This window comes from Lampris incognitus, chromosome 10 (genome assembly GCF_029633865.1).
Source record: "Lampris incognitus isolate fLamInc1 chromosome 10, fLamInc1.hap2, whole genome shotgun sequence".
Lineage (NCBI taxonomy): Eukaryota > Metazoa > Chordata > Actinopteri > Lampriformes > Lampridae > Lampris > Lampris incognitus.
In genome coordinates, this window is record NC_079220.1 from 8,175,545 (window position 1) to 8,195,963 (window position 20,419).

At 49.5% G+C, this 20,419-nt stretch overlaps 1 protein-coding gene across 4 annotated transcripts in view; it reads left to right on the top strand.

Annotated features, from left to right (window-relative positions):
- Window positions 1-19,943, top strand: part of radil2a (Ras association and DIL domains 2a) — a 48,064-nt gene extending 28,121 nt beyond the window's left edge. For 2 of the 4 annotated variants that reach the window (XM_056287573.1, XM_056287576.1), the window contains 6 exons: window positions 4,893-5,037; window positions 6,609-6,790; window positions 8,126-8,477; window positions 14,687-14,808; window positions 17,244-17,383; window positions 18,846-19,943. In XM_056287573.1, the coding sequence (XP_056143548.1) occupies window positions 4,893-5,037; window positions 6,609-6,790; window positions 8,126-8,477; window positions 14,687-14,808; window positions 17,244-17,383; window positions 18,846-18,948 (1,044 nt within the window). In that variant the 3' untranslated portion in view covers window positions 18,949-19,943. The remainder of the gene's footprint in view (window positions 1-4,892; window positions 5,038-6,608; window positions 6,791-8,125; window positions 8,478-14,686; window positions 14,809-17,243; window positions 17,384-18,845) is intronic. The other 2 variants (XM_056287574.1, XM_056287575.1) reach the window with 2 other exon arrangements.
- The last annotated feature ends 476 nt before the right edge of the window (window positions 19,944-20,419 follow it).

Below are 20,419 nucleotides of genomic sequence, written 5' to 3' on the forward strand. Positions count from 1 at the left end.
CAGTCATTCTGGCTGGTGTTCGTTCTCCAGTACAGTGATTTTTTTTTTCTTTCTTTAGTTTAGGTATATGTGTTAGTTTGGATATATGTGTTCTTGTAGTTCTTGGATATGTGTTGTTGTCTTTGTGTTGCACTGCTGTGGGCTGGGGGGAAACCATGTTTCGTTCCATTTCACGTGCACAAGTGCATGAAATGGAACGACAATAAAGTGTTTCTGAGTCTGATTTCTGATTCTGATTAGGAGTGCTCTTGGGGAAAAGCATGCCAGCCCATCAGATAAATAATACAATTCAGATTTAATGACCTCTTGAGTAACCGCCTCATTTCCTCCTCTAAAATGACCATTATCGGTGCTGAAGTGGGTCTCTGTATGTAAACAGAGCCCTGAAAGGTAAAAGCCACGTGGTATATCTGGTGAACTTCTGTAGATCCTTTTAATTCTCTAACACTGCAACAAAAACATCACAATGTGGATTTTGTTAAATGCCGCTCAGCCCTAACTGGGAGGAGCTGGGTTAAGCCCAAGGCATACATTTTATTAGATGGAGGCGAACACCTGTTTTCAGTGTGTGACGACCGGTCTGAGACGTCTCCCGCCCCGGGACGGCACCGCTCCGCCCGGGACCGGGCTGCCGAACGCCTCCGTCTCCTCCGACGGCGGGATTGGATTGGACGGTTGCTAAGGAAGAGGGCGGTTTTAAGTGTAACTCCCGTGCCATGAGGTCACTTTGTGGCTGGCAAAACACAGCACACACCCTGGGCCCATTTTCAGTTTTCCATCTGGAGTGCCGGGGCTGTAAGAAACAGAGCAGCCTTTGCCGGCACGCTCACGAAATTACATTATAGCGATGTGGCGCGGTTGCGTTTTGTCCCCACTTGCCCGCCATTATGGATAGTACAACAACAGACCTACGAGGCTGTCGAGCGTTTGATCTCAGCCAGAATAAACAGACATTTACAGGATTGTTTTTGTTTTTACGTTTCTCTCTGTAATCAAATCTTAAGGAACAGGAACCCAACAACATCCAGCTCGTGTTTCCACCTCTGCTTTGGCATGTCTCGACAATGTTTTAATCCCCCCCCCCCCACCCCAACTAAAATGAGGGGGAATGAAGTAACTGAAAAACATGCGTCTAACATTTCCCTCGCAGTGATGTCTATGTATAAATACTCACCCAGATGTCAGTGATATCATTGTCGAGTCTGACTCATCTGTCTTACTGAGTTATAGCGAGTTGGGATTGTGGCTTTTGTAATTGGGCCTGAATACGAGCTGTTGTGAGCAATAAGGGAAATCTGATGTTGTGAACTTTCAGGGAAATCTGAGAGGCCACATGAACACATTAAGAGGGGGGAACACTCCGCTGCGTACACATTAAGAGCCAACATAGCCAGAGTGTCTTTATGCACGCTCAATAATCTGGGTAAGTGGGGCACGGTGGTGCAGCGGTTAGCACTGTCGCCTCACAGCAAGGAGGTCCATGGGTTCGAACCCCGGGGTTGCCCAGCGTTGGGGGGAGGGTTATCCCAGGTCATCTTCTGTGTGAAGTTTGCATGCTCTCCCCGTGTCCGCAGTGGGTTTTCTCCGGTTTCCCACGCCATCAAAAAGACATACCTATTCTATTCCGTTGCCTACCAACACGGGGCTCGCCAGTTGGAATCCCTGCGTTACCACCGGCTTGGTCGGGAGTCCCTACAGACACAATTAGCCGTGTCACAGGAAGTTGAATCAGTTCATCCGGTCACAACGTTTACTGAGAGAAGCGTTTCATCACTCATCTAAGTGACCTCTTCAGTCTCAACTGGCTGCAGGTGTCCCCACCCTTATAAACAATACAGTGGCATAACGACCCAAACCAACAATCGGTTTCATATGCAAATTCCCGTGACCATTAACTAGAGTTACAGTGGCCATGTGTACTACTCACAGAGGGTTGGGGAATAGTTGCACAAACACACTAATATAGTGTGCGCTGTTAACTGCCAGGAGGATTGTCGTTACTTGTACATCATGGAAACCAAACAGATGCTGGCCAAGAGGATGGCACAACACAGGAGAGCTAACACGTCAGACCAGGACTCCGCAGTCTACACCATCTACAGGCCAGTGGCCACTCTTTCAGGGATGAGGATGTGCACATCCTTGATAGGGAGGAATGCTGGCTTGAGCGGGGAGTCAAAGAGGCCATCTATGTGAGGAGGGAACGACCATCCCTGAACCGGGGGGAGAGCCTAAGAGTACATATATCACCATCTTAGGGCCCAGACACACCAAACCGACTAGCGGCGACGAAGCCCGACTGTTGCGTCGCCTCACGTCGCTTGCCGTCTGGGCCAAAAAGTACTTGAACTCACTGCAAAGACTACAGCTGACGGCCCTGATTCACTAGCTTAGCGCTGATTCGAACAGCCAATCAGAGCGATCTCTCTCACCGACGGGCTCCGCCAATTCAACATGCTGAATCAGCTGAAAAGCTGCCGACGGGGGTCCGAGTAGTGCCGACAGTGTGGGACACAACGCCAAAAACTAGGGTCAGAGACGCTCACCGATGGCCCGTGTGTCAGGACCCTTACAATGCTGTGATTGAAAACATCCCCCAGTCCTCTGTGAATAGTACACATGGCCAGTGTAACTCTAGTTAATGGCCACGCCCATATTTGCATATGAAACCGATGGTTGGTTTGGGTCGTTATGCCACTGTATTGTTTGTAAGGGTGGGGGTACCTGCAGCCAGGTGAGACTGAAGAGGTCCCTTAGAGGAGCGATGAAGCGTTTCTGTCAGTAAATGTTGTGTCCAGATGAACCGATTCAACTCCCTGTGATAAACAGAGTAATGAGGAAACGCCAGAAGGGCTCGGGAGAATGGGTTTTATTGACACAGAAAAGCAATAGTCAGTAGTGCCACTTTGCATGACAAACGCAACGTTACGATGCCGGGTTGATCGAAAAAGAACAATCACGAGATTACAGACATGGTTTAAAACATTGTAAATACAAATGACAGAGTAAAATTGAATGTGGATATAAAACATTATGGGAAATGTAAAAAAAAATTAAAGCTCTTCCTCTACCCTGTTATTCTCATGACGACAACAAAGTGTTCTGTGGCTTCTTGTTAAGTCTAACTGCCTGGCCGGCTTTTACAAATCCAGATTTCACATCAGAGAACACTTTCAGAACGAGTTTGCTTTTTTTTTATCATATAATGAGAACGAGTGCCCAACTATGCTGACAAAACAAACCTTATCTGGTAAAAAAAAAAACAAATGGTAGTGTGGCCGAGCATATTTTCCTCCAGCTGCGGGATTCGATCCCGGGTGTACTGCTCCACAAGGCGACATCGCTAACCCTTGGACTAAAGGGGGCCGACCCCCTGGTGATCGGCCAGTGAGTCTTTTAGTCGGTTACAGTAGTCACCCTCTCCCGGATTCCCGCGCTCCGAAGAGACTTACGAGGATCTGCACGCTTCCGCATCCCACCGCTGCCACCAATGTAACTGAGCATATTTTCCGCCAGCTGCGGGATTCGATCGGGGTGTACTGCTCCACAAGGCGACATCGCTAACCGCTCGACTAAAGGGGGCCGACCCCCTGGTGATCGGCCAGTGAGTCTTTTAGTCGGTTACAGTAGTCACCCTCTCCCGGATTCCCGCGCTCCGAAGAGACTTACGAGGATCTGCACGCTTCCGCATCCCACCGCTGCCACCAATGTAACTGAGCATATTTTCCGCCAGCTGCGGGATTCGATCCGGGGTGTACTGCTCCACAAGGCGACATCGCTAACCGCTCAAATAAAGGGGGCCGACCCCCTGGTTATCGGCCAGTGAGTCTTTTAGTAGGTTACAGTAGAATCTTCTGGAAGAGGGGTCCCGCTTCCAGGACAGATGGACATGTAGGTGCCGGGTGGGCAGAATAGTTGAGCAGTAACACATTTACAGTAACCACTCAATGAGGCAGTAAATCGTTATATACTGCGAGTTATGGCGAAACATGGCGAGATATATATTGAAGCTTCAAGACGAGAGTTTAAATTATAGTGGAGACAGTCCGCTCTATCAGTTTACAGTAGGACAATTTGAAAGGCTAAAATGGAGGCACTGATGGTGCCAGACCATGTGACATCATACTGTCAGCGAAACTGGCCAATCGAAGCACCTTCGTCAGCATATCATACAGAAAATCCTCCAATCACACGTTCAGATTCACAGTTGCTTTACATCAGATTGCACACAGCTTTTCTGTTTTTCCCCCTTTTTTCTCCCCAGTTGTATCCGGCCAATTACCCCACTCTTCCGAGCCGTCCCGGTAGCTGCTCCGCCCCCTTTGCCGATCCGGGGAGGGCTGCAGACTACCACATGCCTCCTCCCATACATGTGGAGTCGCCAGCCGCTTCTTTTCACCTGACAGTGAGGGATTTCACCAGGGGGGGCGTAGCGTGTGGGAGGATCACACTACTCCCCTCCAGTTCCCCCTTCATGAACAGGCACCCCGGCTGACCAGAGGAGGCGCTAGCGCAGCGACCAGGACACATACCCACATCCGGCTTCCCACCCGCAGACACGGCCAATTGTTTCTGTAGGGACGCCCGACCAAGCCGGAGGTAACACGGGGATTTGAACCGGCGATCCCCGTGTTGGTAGGCAATGGAATAGACCGCCATGCCACCCGGGTGCCCAAAAGACAATGTTTTTCTGCAAAAACGGCTACAAATGATTAACACGTGTCTCAGAATTTGATCTACAGACAACTCCCCATTGTAAAAGATGGGGTCTTGGTCAAGAACTTACTGCTCTGCAGCGTTTCAAAGACGGCACCAGAGTGAACCAGCTTCTCGTATAGGAGTTTAGCTTCAAGCGTCCCCCTCGTTAGCATGTCTAATGTAATGTGTTGCAGGCTTCATGGACCTCTCTGAGGGTTGAGTTTGCCGCCCTGAACGCTGCCCAGCTGCACCATATGCTGAGGGAATACAACGCCGGCAAAGCCTGCCCATCTGGCTGGAGACCTCCACCTGAGGATGCAGAGGACGCCACCAGGACCGGTAAGTGGCACAGACATCCTTTTTTTTCTCTCTCTCTCCTTCTACCCCAACACAACCAAGAATTAACCTTGACCTACAAATCCCAGTAGTCCCATCAGTCTGCCTCCAGCAATCGGCTTCAGTCTCGGGTCACCTCTCAAATCCACCTCTCCCAGCGGGGCGGCCGGCACCTGTCTCCCACCGCTTTTCCCTCGATCACTTTACACAAACTGACAGCACCCTGCTGGTTAAAGCCCCCCGGCCCCTGATCCGGGAGACGTGGCTCCAGGGCTGTCCTTAAAGTCGGTCCGAAATCCGTAATCAGATTTAACTTTTCATCACTGAAAACCTTCTAATTTGTAAGTGATGAACATTGGGGGGAGGGGTTTAACCTATTATTTATAACTGTTCTAAGTGAGGTGGTGGTCTAGTCCTCATTAATATTCATGCAATGACCTTTGAGTGACAAGCACAAGCAAGGGTTGGTAGTAAAGGTGGGTGGGGTTTTATATATCGATGACCTGATCTGATTGGCTGTGTGCCAATGCATGATGACATCATGAGTATCAGAAAAAATGGCTGAGAGAAGCTGAGCTCTAGAAAAAAAGAAATACGGAATTACACCTTTTACATTGTTGATGTAATTCATTTCACACAGGAGTTGCCTCTTACTCATACATTCTCTGGTAGCTAGTGTGTTAGTTTTGAGAAGAGGAGTCAGAGATGCGGCGATATTTTGGGGAAAAACAGCTGTTCGTAAGACATACGGTGATGAGATTCGGGATCTCCAATGGTGTCTATGTATCCCATCGGTGTGCCGTAAATCGTTGCATCGGATTTCGAGGGGGAATTCAACCTGAAGACCAGCGTTTGAAATCATTACACAGCGATATCAAATCCTCTCTCTGGCGGTCACATTTGATTATATTGGTCATATAGAGGCATGAAAAATTAAATCGAGACTGCAGCTATTGCAGCTTTTAATGTACTTGTCTATTTAATGTACTGCAGTTAATTCAGCATTAACCCAAGATAGAAGACTTATGGGCGTCCGAGTAGCGTGGCGGTCTAGTCTGTTGCCTACCAACACGGGGATCTTCGGTTCAAATCCTCGTGTTGCCACCGGCTTGGCCGGGCGTCCCTACAGACACAATTGGCCGTGTCTGCGGGTGGGAAGCCAGATGTGGGTATGTGTCCTGGTCACTGCACTAGCGCCTCCTCTGGTCGGTCGGGGCGCTTGTTCAGGGGGGAGGGGGAACTGGGGGGAATAGCGTGATCCTCCCATGTGCTACGTCCCCCTGGGGAAACTCCTCACTGTCAGGTGAAAAGAAGCGGCTGGTGACTCCACATGTGTCGGGGGAAGCATGTGGTAGTCTGCAGCCCTCCCCAGATCAGCAGAGGGGGTGGAGCAGCGACCGGGCAGCTCGGAAGAGCGGGGTAATTGGCCGGATGGATACAATTGGGGAGAAAAGGGGAGGGGAAAAAAGAGAAAGAAGACTTACTTTCAGTCACGGGGCTGAACATTGTTTTTGTGATGGAGTGACATTTGTGATGGCTGATGTCCCGTTTTGCCTCTCTTTCCGTCCCTGCAGCTGACATCCTGGAGAGTTTCGACAACCACCCGCCTCTCATCCTGCCCAGCAACACTTTCCACCTGGAGCTGGGCAAACCCATCACTGAGCCCGCTCTGTTCGAACAGCTCGGTCATCTGCAGGAGTTCATACGCCTTCTTCCCCGCAGTGAAACCCAGACTGAACCAGATCTGGCACAACAGGTAATGGCTCTCTGACCCGTCGACCCCCGGAGCTCGCTGACAAAATGGGAAGCCAGTGGCAGTCCCGGTTATGTTCAGGAAGCGAAGCTTTTCTCTTTGATGGTTTTCCATCTGTCATTGATTGACTTCATATCCTCCCTTTGCCCGCCTGCGGAGAGGGCAACGGGGCATCCGTCCCTTACGCTGCACTGCAGAGCATTCAAACGCCTTGTCCCACACCCCGCATACCGAGACACAGTTCTGCAGTATGAAGCAAAATAACTCAAGTCCTCTGGATTTAAACATTAAACGATTGGTTTCGGTTATTATGTAAGGGGGTAATCCAACAAGGAGTGTGTTCAAGGATTTTAACACGTGATGCGGAGGCAACCGGGCCCAGCGTATGAAGTTGGATCAGTGATTAAAAACCTGAGCCGGACTACATGTGCATTACATGGTTATAATGCACACCCTCCAGCCAATCAGAAGCCAGTATTCTTCGTTACCGTGGAATGACCAATAATAATCTCTGGCAGTCTCTGTTTAGACGTCTCGGCCCTCTCATATTTCGGAGATTGATCGGTGTTAAATTATCGTGCAGTTCGGTCAAAAAACACAAACGGGCGTCCGGGTAGTGTAGCGGTCTATTCCATTGCCTACCAACACGGGGATCGTTGGTTCGAAACCCCCATGTTACCTCCGGCTTAGTCGGGCGTCCCTACAGACACAATTGGTCTTGTCTGTGGGTGGGAAGCCGGATGTGGGTATGTGTCCTGGTCGCCGCACTAGCGCCTCCTCTGATCAGTCGGGGCGCCTGTTTGGGGGGGGGGGGGGAGAGAACTGGGGGGAATAGCGTGATCCTCCCACGCGCTATGTCCCACTGGTGAAACTCCTCACTGTCAGGTGAAAGGAAGCGGCTGGTGACTCCACATGTATGGGAGGAGGCATGTGGTAGTCTGCAGCCCTCCCCGGATGGCAGAGGGGGTGGAGCAGCGACTGGAACAGCTCAGAAGAGTGGGGTAATTGGCCAAGTACAATTGGGGGGGGGGGGGGCACAAACAAGGTACATAGTTGAAGACTATGTACTATCTCATAGTACATAGAAGACTATCTCAGTATTTACTGTAATTTATCTTCTCATCTTTCATTCAGGCGTATTATATACCGTCATGTCCTGACTAGCTGGCAGAAGCGTAGCTGCAGGCGGGATATAAGTGTTTCATTAATTTAATTGATTTCATCATTAATTCTGCATTGGTAAACTGTAAAAGTGTGGACATTATAAATCTGTCCCACAGAATCCTACTGTTTATCCTGCAGTTTGAACTGTTTGTATCTGGTCACCCCTGACTGCAGACTCCTGATGTGACGACTTCACCTTCCATCATGGTTTTCCAGGATGCTACCCAAGACGTGGTCTCTGACCCAGTTACCTGCCCCTCTCCGAGGGCAGAAATGGATACCGAGTGCCCCGCACCGCCGTTCCAGGCCCGAGCCGTCGACCTTAGCGACTGTGAGGCGGTGCTGACCCAGAAGCTGAAGAACCTGGAGCTGCAGAACACCCTCCTGGGCCAGGCCGACTTGGTCTGCCATAAGAGCCTGGCTCTGGACCCGTCTTGCTTGCTCACACCACCCAACACTCCTCAGGGCATGGAGCTGGCCCAGCTGGAGGCGGACCTGCAGGAGCGAGCTCGGCAGCATAAAAAAGGTAAGTCAGCTATTTCACATAAACAGTGTGACTTTGGCAAGTTCATCACGCAGGTGCAACGTGAGACTGACAATTGAGACGATCTCATAGAGTCTCAGGAACGGCTGACAGAGGCCTTGTAGTCAAGACCACCCAAGGCGAGCCCAAGTCCACGGCAAGTGTTTATGGAGTCCGTGTCAAGTCTGAGATCAAAGTTTTACAAGAAGGCGTCAAGTCCAAGACTTTGAGGCAGCGAGTTCAACTCGAGAACCATGGGCCAAAAATTTATAAAAAGACTGACACCAGAACGGTGCAAGTCCAATTAAACACCATGACTGTAACTGTAGTAGTATACCGTCGTAGTAAAAGACATAATTTCACTACCCTGTAGTATTTATTTAGGCTTTATTTTCCTTTTTTTCAGATCCTAATGTATTCTTTCAGACACAAATTAATAATAATATTAAAACAAAATTTTGATAAATTTAAAAAAAAGGTTAATTGAAGAAGTACTCGACTGACCTTGAAAAACGATTGGGGGTCCATACTGTATGGGACCCGAGTACAAGACGGAGACCTTCAAAATGCGGACTCGAAACCAAGGCTGAACTTAAGTACTACAACCCTAGCTAGCTTAAAGGTGTTCACCAAAAGGCAGCGACGGTAAAATATGTTTGGCACGAGAGCCTTTATAAGTAAACCTAGAAGCCATTGAAAAGACAACCTGCACTGCCACCGTGGACAAAGGACAAAATGACAGCCACTCAAAGGACCCGTTTGGAGCCAGCGGGTTTTTATTAAAAGTGATATAAACTCCCTTCGCGGGGAATGTGGCTACCTCAGCTCAAATCTCGGCCCTTGCTCCCTGTTTGTGCAGAAAGGTCGCCGGCAGTCATTCTTCCTGACCTAATTATCCCAGCTATGATTGATGGAGTCCATTAAGGAAAGAATTTCAGTGACTTGACCCCGCGGACCTGCTGCATATTTGCGTTTAGCAGTCCTGGGTCCACATAGAGGTGCAGCACATAAAAGGAGGTGGAGTACCTTCCCTCCTTTCTGGATGCGAGGCATTTGAAGTGAAAGGCCGTAGGGTGGATTCCCTGTGCCAAGGAAAGGCCGTTTCCTCCTGAGCCGCCTATTGTGTTTGGAAGTCTCAGTCATGAGGTCACCTCCAAGAAGTACAGAGGGAGTCGATGGGAGTGGGTTTTCTTCCTCTCTCCCGCTCTCTCTCTCTCTCCCCCGCTCTCTCGCTCTCTCTCTCCCGCTCTCTCTCTCTCTCTCTCTCTCATCAAGAATCAGGAACACTTCAAGAACACTTTGTCATTTCACTCCATGCACTTGCGTACATGAAACGAAATGCCGTGTCCCCCGGCCCACAGCAGTACAACACAAACAAAAACACATCCAAAAACTACAAGAACACACATATCCAAACTAACACTTTGGACATATGATCCAAACTAAGCAACAAAAAAAAATCACTGTCCAAGGGAACGAACGCCAGCCAGAATGACTGTCGGAACCGCCGGTCTGCATGGGTTAGGAGTTAGCTTAGCCCGCCCCGCTTCCACGTCCTGTCAGACCTGGCAGCTCCAGGCAGGGGCCGTGGTCCCCGGGGCCACCGGACGAAGCAGACCAAGCGCTCCTGGCCGATCCAGCACCAGCTCTCCCGGCCAGACACCCTCGACACACCTCCCCGCACTCCTCACGACGAGTGAGGAGCGCTCTTCCTAAGCTCTCTTCCTTGTCATATCTTCTCAACTGGACCTTCATAAACACTCCGTGCCAACACTGTGATGCCAGTTGTGTTTAAGAGTTTCCATTAAAGGACAATTCCAGATAATTTTACAATTTTTTAGTTTTCACCATTTTGCATAGCAGATATATATCGCTTTACTCACTAGTTTTATTGCAGAGATGTTGGACCCAGGCCCACCATTGGCCTCAGCTTTCCAACGGCATCGTACGGAACAACTGAGCACGAGTGTCAGCCATGTTTCAACAAGTCCAGTTCAACCCAATTATCCAAACCACACATGTGGAAGAGAACATGACAGTGAAAGTTAAAAGTTATTACTCAAAATGTGCAATGGCATCAACGGTCGACCACGATGCTAAGCTACTTCTTGGTTGGAATCACCAGCCAATACTTACAAGAAGTGTCCTTGTGTGCGTGCACTTTTGTTCATAGTTATCACATAAAATCCAAATCCTAGCATAGCTGCTGCAATGGCTGAATATTATGGCTAGCTATTAAGAGGAGAATTGGGTTTAACAGGACTTGCTGAAACATGTCTGACACTCGTGTTCTGTTGCCCCATCAGACACCGTTCTAAAGCGGAGTCCAACGATGGTCCCGTTTCCCTAAAGGTGCACAATTTGCACAATGGCTGAAAACGACAAAAATAAGACCCAGGTTGTAAAAAAAAAAAAAAAACCCACAATGATCCTTTAAGCTGCCTGACTAGACCCCCTCTGAGGTTGTGAGTGATTACAGGAAGGTTTAAAGATTAAGGGCCCATTTTGTTTTATCTTAATCAGCCCGCTCATCTGTCATCGGTCCCGCCTGTAGTGCACTCCATTTTCTGTGTTTATTTCCCGCTTATTGCTGCAGAAATGTGACCCTTTTTAATGCCACATTATTCTATCACCAACAATTATTCGATCACTGGGGGATTAAGTAACAAAATCTGCCACGGTGTTGAGATTGTCACTTCCTTTCAGAGAAAGTCAAGTTGGTTTTGAGTATTTGAGAGAGAATTAAGGGACGTTGGGCCTCACATAACAACACACGGCTCTGCACATAAAACGTGCACATGCACCCTTTAAGAAATCTTGCAGCGTTTGCCGATTTTCTCTTATTCTGCATGCATTCATTGGGAAATCCACATTTCAGAGGGGTGCAGGCCTGTTGTGTGCAGATATGGACAGCGGTGTTGTTGCTCAGCCTCGTCTCTTAAAGAATGAAAGTCCAACAAGACTACACATTCAAGCTATACATTCATGGATATAAATAGGGGCGGCACGGTGGCGCAGTGGTTAGCACGGTCGCCTCACAGCAAGAAGGTCCTGGGTTCGAGCCCCGGGATAGTCCAACCTTGGGGGTCGTCCTCTGTGCGGAGTTTGCATGTTCTCCCCGTGTCTGTGTGGGTTTCCTCCGGGGGCTCCGGTTTCCTCCCACAGTCCAAACACATGTAGGTCAGGTGAATCAGCTGTACTAAATTGCCCCTAGGTATGAATGTGTGTGCATGTCGGCCCTGTGTGATGGCCTGGCGGCCTGTCCAGGGTGTCTCCCCGCCTGCCGCCCCATGACTGCTGGGATAGGCTCCAGCATTCCCGCGACCCTGAGAGCAGGATAAACGGTTCGGATAATGGCTGGATGGATGGATGGATAATGGATAATGGATGGATGGATGGATAATGGATGGATGGATGGATAATGGATGGATGGATAATGGATGGATAATGGATAATGGATGGATGGATGGATAATGGATGGATGGATGGATAATGGATGGATGGATAATGGATAATGGATGGATGGATGGATAGATAGATGGATAATGGATGGATGGATGGATAATGGATGGATAGATAGATGGATAATGGATGGATGGATGGATGGATAATGGATGGATGGATGGATGGATAATGGATGGATGGATGGATGGATAATGGCTGGATGGATGGATAATGGATGGATAGATGGATAATGGCTGGATGGATGGATGGATAATGGATGGATGGATGGATGGATGGATAGATAGATGGATAATGGATGGATGGATGGATAATGGATTGATGGATGGATGGATAATGGATGGATAGATGGATATAAATACAGCGATGCAACCTGTAGCTCAGCTGAACTGGAACCAACGGGACTGGAAAACAATCACTTCCCCTTTTTTTCAGTTGGTGGGAAATCCTTTGCACACTTACCGAATGTTTACGCAGGTGCAAATCGGGGGCTCGGGGCAAAGCACAAACCACCAAGCACAGATAAAACTCCAGCAAAACCTCCCTCCTCCACAACTGGTGAGACTTTGTTCCCAATTCGGGGGGGTTGGGGGGCGGCAGTGGGCGGGGGACAAAACCATTTTATCGACATTTCACGAGAAATCAACACCGGATCCGCAAAATAACCGCCAAAAAACGTGGACAACGGTGAAATCCGCTGCCTGCTCCGTCACCCCCCCACCCCCCCCCCCCCCGATCTCCCCCCATGCTGATGACGGCTGACAGCGGCTCACCGCTCGGAGCCTCACCTTGGCCTCCCCGCACCTACCACAGTGGTTTCAGCTGCTAGCGGGATAACAGTATTTTGGAAGCTTTGCTAATCCTTTAATCTGGCCCCAAGAATTACAGAGAGGTGGTGATGTCAGGAGAGAAAAGAGCAGTGGCTGACCCGTCATGGGAATTTACAGTTGGGTTGTTGCGTGGAATCTTAATCGGGGTCGGCATTGTTCTGTGCAGGTCCTGCGTGGGGGGCAGACCGGCTGCATGTCGGTAAAGGGAGGAGGGCGAGAGAGCAGACGGAAAGAGGAGAAAGAGGGCCGGGTACATTTTGTGTGGAATGCGACTGTTGCCGTGCGATTGTTGTGACAGGCCGGGACCCGCGGTGACCACCGTCCCCGGGCCCCGGTGGGGGGGGGGGGGGGGGGGGCGGCGCTGTGCAGGAGGTCTTCAGTGCATTTTGCAGCATTTTTTCGCAGCTTTCGGTGTGGATTTTTGCACAAAAAAAAAAACAGGGTTATTGTGACGCTCGAACTAAATGTGCGACGATGCTGTTTTTGTCTGTTGTGCAGCCGTTTTATACCACAGACCGTCGCACTTTTTGTTTGCTTATAATCAGATTATACTCAGTAGAGAGAGAGAGAGAGAGAGAGAGAGAGAGAGAGAGTGTGTGTGCATGCATGTGTGTGTGTGTGGGGGTTTGCATTCCTATATTTTCACAGACCCAAAGTGAGCTTCTTTGGGCTAAGTGGGGATAATTGGGCCTGTTCTCACTTCTTCAAGGGGTCATTTTAGGGTTAGGACTTAGGTTTTAGTGTGTGTGTGTGTGTGTGTGGGGGTGTGTGTGTGTGTGGGTGGGTGGGTGTGTGTTAAAACCCACCCATTCCATCCATTATCTAAACCGCTTATCCTTACTCACGGTCGTGGGGATGCTGGAGCCTATCCCAGCAGTCATTGGGCGGCAGGCGGGGAAACACCCTGGACAGGCCGCCGGGCCATCACAGGGCCGACACACACACACACACACACAGACACACACACACCTAGGGACAACTTAGTACGGCCGACTCACCTGACCTACATGTCTTTGGACTGTGGGAGGAAACCGGAGCCCCCGGAGGAAACCCACACAGACACGGGGAGAACATGCAAACTCCACACAGAGGACGACCCGGGACGACCCCCAAGGTCGGACTACCCCGGGGTTCGAACCCAGGACCTTCTTGCTGTGAGGCGACCGCGCCAACCACTGCGTCACTATGCCGCCATGTTAAAACCCAGTAGGAACATAATAACAGGGTGTCCGGGTAGTGTGGCGGTCTACCCCATTGCCTACCAACACAGGGATCCCGGTTCGAATCCCTGTGTTACCTCCGGCTTGGTCGGGCGTCCCTACAGACACAATTGGCCGTGTCTGAGGGTGGGAAGCCGGATGTGGGTATGTGTCCTGGTCGCTGCACCAGCGCCTCCTGTGGTCAGTTGGGGCGCCTGTTTGATTCCGGCTTAACTCGACGGCCCAGTGGTTAGCACTGTTGCCTCACAGCAAGAAGGTCCTGGGTTCGAACCCCAGGCCGTCCCAGGTCCTTCCTGTGTGGAGTTTGCATGCTCTCCCCGCGTCTGCGTGGGTTTCCTCCCACCATCAAAAAGACATGCGTGTTAGGGTTCATATGCCTGCCTGTGCCCCTGAGCAAGGCAGTGGAAAGAAGAACTGGAGTTGGTCCCCGGGCGCTGCAGCTGCCCACTGCTGCTGTACAACAGGATGGGTTACATGCAGACAACACATTTTCTTGTAACCATACGATGACAGAAATAAAGCGGCTGTCTTTCTTCTTAACCCGGGTGTCCCCTGGACACCTTCGGATCATCCAGGCGGGCTGGCGTTCACTGAACAACCGTCCTCCTCCCCGATGCAGCTTCATGTTTGTCCTCGAAGTTGCTTGGCACCGGTTGCATTTATCACTCCGGACGTCATACGTGTGTTTGCGTTTGTCTAGCAGGCGGATGCGGCGACGGGAGGAGTTCGGCGGACGCCATCGAGGAAGACGGAGAGGACGTGTTCACGGTCGAGCTTCGGAGAGGGCCGCATGGTCTCGGCCTGGCACTCGTGGATGGAATGGTATGACATCCCCCCATCCTTACACTCGTCTTTCATAAATCTACTCATTTATAGGGGGCGTCGGGGTGGCGTGGCGGTCTGTTCCGTTGCCTACCAACACGGGGATCGTCGGTTCGAATCCCCGCGTTACCTCCGGCTTGGTCGGGCGTCCCTACAGACACAATTGGGCCGTGTCTGCGGGTGGGAAGCCGGATGTGGGTATGTGTCCTGGTCGCTGCACTAGCGCCTCCTCTGGTCGGTCGGGGCGCCTGTTCGGGGGGGGAACCGGGGGTGATGGCGTGATCCTCCCACGCGGTACGTCCCCCTGGTGAAACTCCTCACTGTCAGGTGAAAAGAAGCGGCTGGCGACTCCACATGTATGGGAGGAGGCATGTGGTAGTCTGCAGCCCTCCCCGGATCGGCAGAGGGGGCGGAGCAGCGAGCGGCTCGGAAGAGCGGGGTGATTGGGCGGTTACAACTGGGGAGAAAAGGGGGGAAAAATCTACTCCTGTATGTCCTCTATTAAAAGTATGGGTGGGTATGAGAACTGCAAGACTGGATTTGACAACCTGCAGCGTGAGCAGAGCGCAGGACACGAGGCTTTTCTTTTTCTTTTTCGGTGGTTGGATTTAAGCGGGAAAAGTAAGCGCAGGAAAAAAAAAGAACAGTTGAATGGCCGCTTAGATCTGGCGGTAGGAAGCTAATCGGATTAAACTCTAAACTGGAGGGTTTAAAACGTGGCAGATTTAAGACACGCTACCTATTCAGTCAGAATAAATGTTCTTACGGCGAGTTCGGACCCGCCGCGCCGGGCCGGGCGCCAGGGTGGCGGAGAAATGTTTTCAGGAGCATTGCGACGTCATAATGAGCAGATAATAAGTTTTAACTATAAATGATCCAAACGAGAAGAAAGTAACAGGGAATGTAACCGTGAGTCTTTGCTAACTGGCTACAAAGTATCATACTGATCGTGAAGCGTAAATGAATACACTCCACATGCGTTTGTAGTTTTGATTGTAGTTCAGAACTATTTGCGGAGTAGTGTAAATTAAATTCGTTAATAGTTTCACTGTACAATTAGTCAACTACCAAAGTCAGCAGTTGATATTCATAATCATTAATTAGTCAAATCAAATCAAATGTCTTTATTTCAGACATGCAAAATAAAAGACAAAATGGCCAAGCATAAATAAAGCAACAAAAAAACAACGATAAAAACAAAACCAGAAGAATTCAACAAGAATTCCCAATAGAGAATCCAACAAATATTAGTATTATATTGTAACGACCACGGATTTGTAGACCTGCTGGCCGGTTGGTTAACGGATGGGACCCTTTAGTCGACTGGTTAATGTAGTCGCCTGTGGTGCGGGAGACCCGGGTTCGCATCCCAGCCGTGGCGGTTCCCGGGCCGCCCCCTGAATTCACTACACTGGTGTCAGGAGTTGGACGGTGAGACCGTGAGAAGTATGTGTGCCCAGAGGCGTGAGGGAGCTAGTACGCGGGGCTAACGGGTCGGTCCCTCTAGTTGACTGGTTAACATAGTCGCCCGTGGTGTGGGAGACCTGGATTCGCGTCCTGGCTGCTCCAGTTCCCGGCTGCCCCCCGGATTCGCTACAATATTACATCCGACAAATATTATAATTTCCCGCCCCCGCTCTAATGCTCAATTAATAAACCTAAATAATAAACTTAACTTAGTAAGGCATAAGGCATGTATTCTTAGTTTAGTATTAGTTTATAACTGCTTAATTAGCCTGCATTATGCATTATGTCACAATACTATGAATATGAAAATACTCGTATGTCTCAGTATCATAGGGAATTTACAGAAATGAAAATGTGCTAGCATTAAATGATCACCTGTAATGCTCCTGGCTATCTTTTATATCTGCTTCTTGTGGTTCTTTAGACAACTTGTGCAAGTACGTCTCGGTGCTTTCTGTCCTGGATGATTTGGTAGTGGTGAGGTTTTACTAGGCGGCACGGTGGCGTAGTGGAACGCGCGATCACCTCACAGCAAGAAGGTCCTGGGTTCGAGCCCCGGGGTGGTCCAAACTCGGGGGTCGTCCCGGGTCGTCCTCTGTGTGGAGTTTACATGTTCTCCCCATGTCTGCGTGGGTCTCCTCCCACAGTCCAGAGTCACGTAGGTCAGGTGAATCGGCCATACTAAATTGTCCCTAGGTATGAATGTGTGTGTGTGTATATGTTGGCCCTGTGTGATGACCTGGCGGCCTGTCCAGGGTGTCTCCCCGCCTGCCGCCCAATGACTGCTGGGATAGGCTCCAGCATCCCCGCAGCCCTGACAGCAGGATAAGCGGTTCGGATAATGGATGGCTGGAGGTTGTGTTATTTGGCTAGACACAGTGCCCTCTGTAGGCTAACAGGAAGTACAGCCGAGTGTTAAGACCATTTCCTCACGCTCCTTCCCGTTTTCCTTCGGACTCTTGGAGCAGAAAACACCCCTGAAAATGAGCGGGATCTACGTGAAGTCGGTGGTGCCCAACTCGCCAGCCGCCCTGTGTCAGAAACTGAGTCTGGGCGATCGCATCCTGGCTGTCAACGGCATCAGTCTAGTTGGCATGGACTACCACATGTAAGTACCGGGCCCCAAGATGCCAGAAAACACACCATTACTCTTGTTTTTTTCCATCACCCCTACAACACATAAAGAAAGGTCACGCTCGCTAAATTTCCTCTCTAAATCGACCTGTTAAAGGACACTTCCTTATTTTCACAGTTTTTGCCATTGTGAACATCGGTCGTGTGAGGTCATTTTACTCGCTGGCTTCTTTGTGGACTTTACAACAGCGTCTTATGGGACAAATGAACACGGGTCTTAAACCTGTCCTTTAGACGGCGACAACAACAACCACACAAAAAAACAAAACAAAAACCCTAGTGTTAGACTGTGTACATGACTTCCCATTAGCGACGGGACGTTACGATGGGTCATTCCTGCAAGTACATCCAGGAAGTAGCTCAGCGGCGCGGTGGACAGTTGGGATGGACGTTTCGCTGAAGTTTCACCATCGATTTCACTTCCAAAACAATGTGGCTTAGATAATTGGATTGAATTGGACTTGTGGGAACATGTCTGATGCTCGTGTTCACTTGTCCCATAAGACGCCCTTGTAAAGGGGAGTCCTGCACTGGTCCCAAAACCTTGAAAATGAAGCCGGGTAGTAAAATGATGTCATGACTGACATGCATGATGCTTAAAACTACGGAGATAAAGACCCAGGTTGTATAAAAACTCAATTATCCCTTTATCCTGTTTTATGTGCGTCTCTCTCTCTCTCTCTTTTGCTCTCTCACTCTCTGTCTCTCTCTCGCTCGCTCTCTCTCTTGCTCTCTCACTCTGTCTCTCTCGCTTTCTCTCTCACTCTGTCTCTCTCTCTTTCTCTTGCTCTCTCACTGTGTCTCTCTCTCTCTTGCTCTCTCACTCTGTCTCGCTCTCTCTCTTGCTCTCTCTCTGTCTCTCGCTCTCTCACTGTCTCTCTCTCTTGCTCTCTCTCTGTCTCTCGCTCTCTCACTGTCTCTCTCTCTTGCTCTCTCACTCTGTCTCTCGCTCTCTCACTGTCTCTCTCTCTCTCTCTCACTCTGTCTCTCGCTCTCTCACTGTCTCTCTCTCTCTCTCTCTCACTCTGTCTCTCGCTCTCTCACTGTCTCTCTCTCTTGCTCTCTCACTCTGTCTCTTGCTCTCTCACTGTCTCTCTCTCTCTCTTGCTCTCACTCTCTCTCGCTCTCTCACTGTCTCTCTCTTGCTCTCTCACTGTCTCTCTCTCTCTCTTGCTCTCTCTCACTCTTTCACACTCTCTCGCTCATTCTCTCACTTTCTCTCGCTCACGCTCTCTCTTGCTCACATTCTCTTTCTCTCTCGCTCTCACTCATGCTCTATCTTGCTCTCTCTCGCTCACTCTTTCTCTCCCTCCCTTTCTCTCGTTCGCTTTCTCTCTCTTGCGGTCTCGCTCATGCTCTCTCTCTTTCTCTCTCTCATTCACATTCTCTCTCTCTCTCTCTCTCTCTCTCTCTCTCTCTCTGTCTGTTCTTCATAGTGGCAGAGAGCTCATTCGGTCATCTGAAGACTCCCTCAGACTGCTGGTTGCCAAGATTGACTCGGGAACAACAAGCAAAGTCTCCGTCACCACTAAATGCTGAGGGCGGAGCGCTCCGTGACTCATCGACTGCAACTGGACACCCTGAATGAGACACGACCGGAGTCGTCCTCCCTGTCCTAACCCATCTGGATGCGGCTCTACATTAGCAGTTTTCACGGGGACGTGTTTTACCACCAAAGAAAAAAAAAACGCGGACATGTCTGATGACCTCCCATGTCTCATTTAAGTCTCATGTTGTGAAAAAAATTGACTTTTAATCCAAGCGAACCACCAAAGACACAAGACTGACGTTCCTCCTGCTCACGTCTTATCTCATGCACCACTGTGAACGCCATCTCATGCCAAAATACTGACTGTTGGGATTTGTTGGACAGCAGAGGGTTGAAACAAGTTTGCAGAACTAAGTCCTTTGTTTGTTGTCCTGACTTCCTGTTGGACTGGAAAAAAGTAGTTCTCCGTACTAAAACGATGGGTTTGGCAATGAAGAAAATCACCGCCTTTCGTAATGGACAGTTGTTATTTGCAGGCAAACTATTTCAATGTCCTTAGGCCTCTGGCGTCAAAAGCAAGTATACAGGATTTGGTCTGAGGGTCAAAACCACGTTGCACTGCTGCACCAAAATAAAAACACGCGTACCAAAAAATACAAAATATACATGCATCAATACAAAATGTACATCACTAAACTATATACGAGTTATACATGCATCATTACAGACTATACCATCATCACATACAGCCATACAAACAGTTAACAGTTCAGTCCTACATCTATCTGGACTTATTTCAGAATTATTTTTGTATTCGTGTTAACTATTATCATGGGTATTTCAAAACTGTCTTACACCTAAAGTATATCACAGCAGGGGAACATTTTAATTGAGGCCTGTAGCACAAAAAAAGGGACCTTCCTATCATAGATTTCAGGTTTTTACTTCATATCCTCATGCAAAAATTAATTTCTGCACTATCAAGCCCGCCACAAGATTATTTTTGATTATTTTGAGATGCTATATATATATATATATACATACACACACACACACACACACACACACACACACACACACACACACACACACACACATATATATATATATATTGGCCCTGTGATGGCCTGGCGGCCTGTCCAGAGTGTCTGCCCGCTTGTCGCCCAATGACGGCTGGAATAGGCTCCGGGTTTCCTCCGGGGGCTCCAGTTTCCTCCCACAGTCCAAAGACATGTAGGTCAGGTGAATCGGCCGTACTAAATTGTCCCTAGGTGTGAATGTGTGTGTGTGTGGGCCCTGTGATGGCCCTGCGGCCTGTCCAGGGTGTCTCCCCGCCTGCCGCCCAATGACTGCTGGGATAGGCTCCGGCATCTCTGCGACCCTGGTTTAGGACAAGGGGCCTGGATAATGGATGGATGGATGGATTCTGAGATGCAAATCTTGAGTTAAAATGTGTTCATCCAGATCCACCTAATGTGGTTCTCACCTACTCGTGTGACTGTGCTGGTCTTTCAGCTCCAG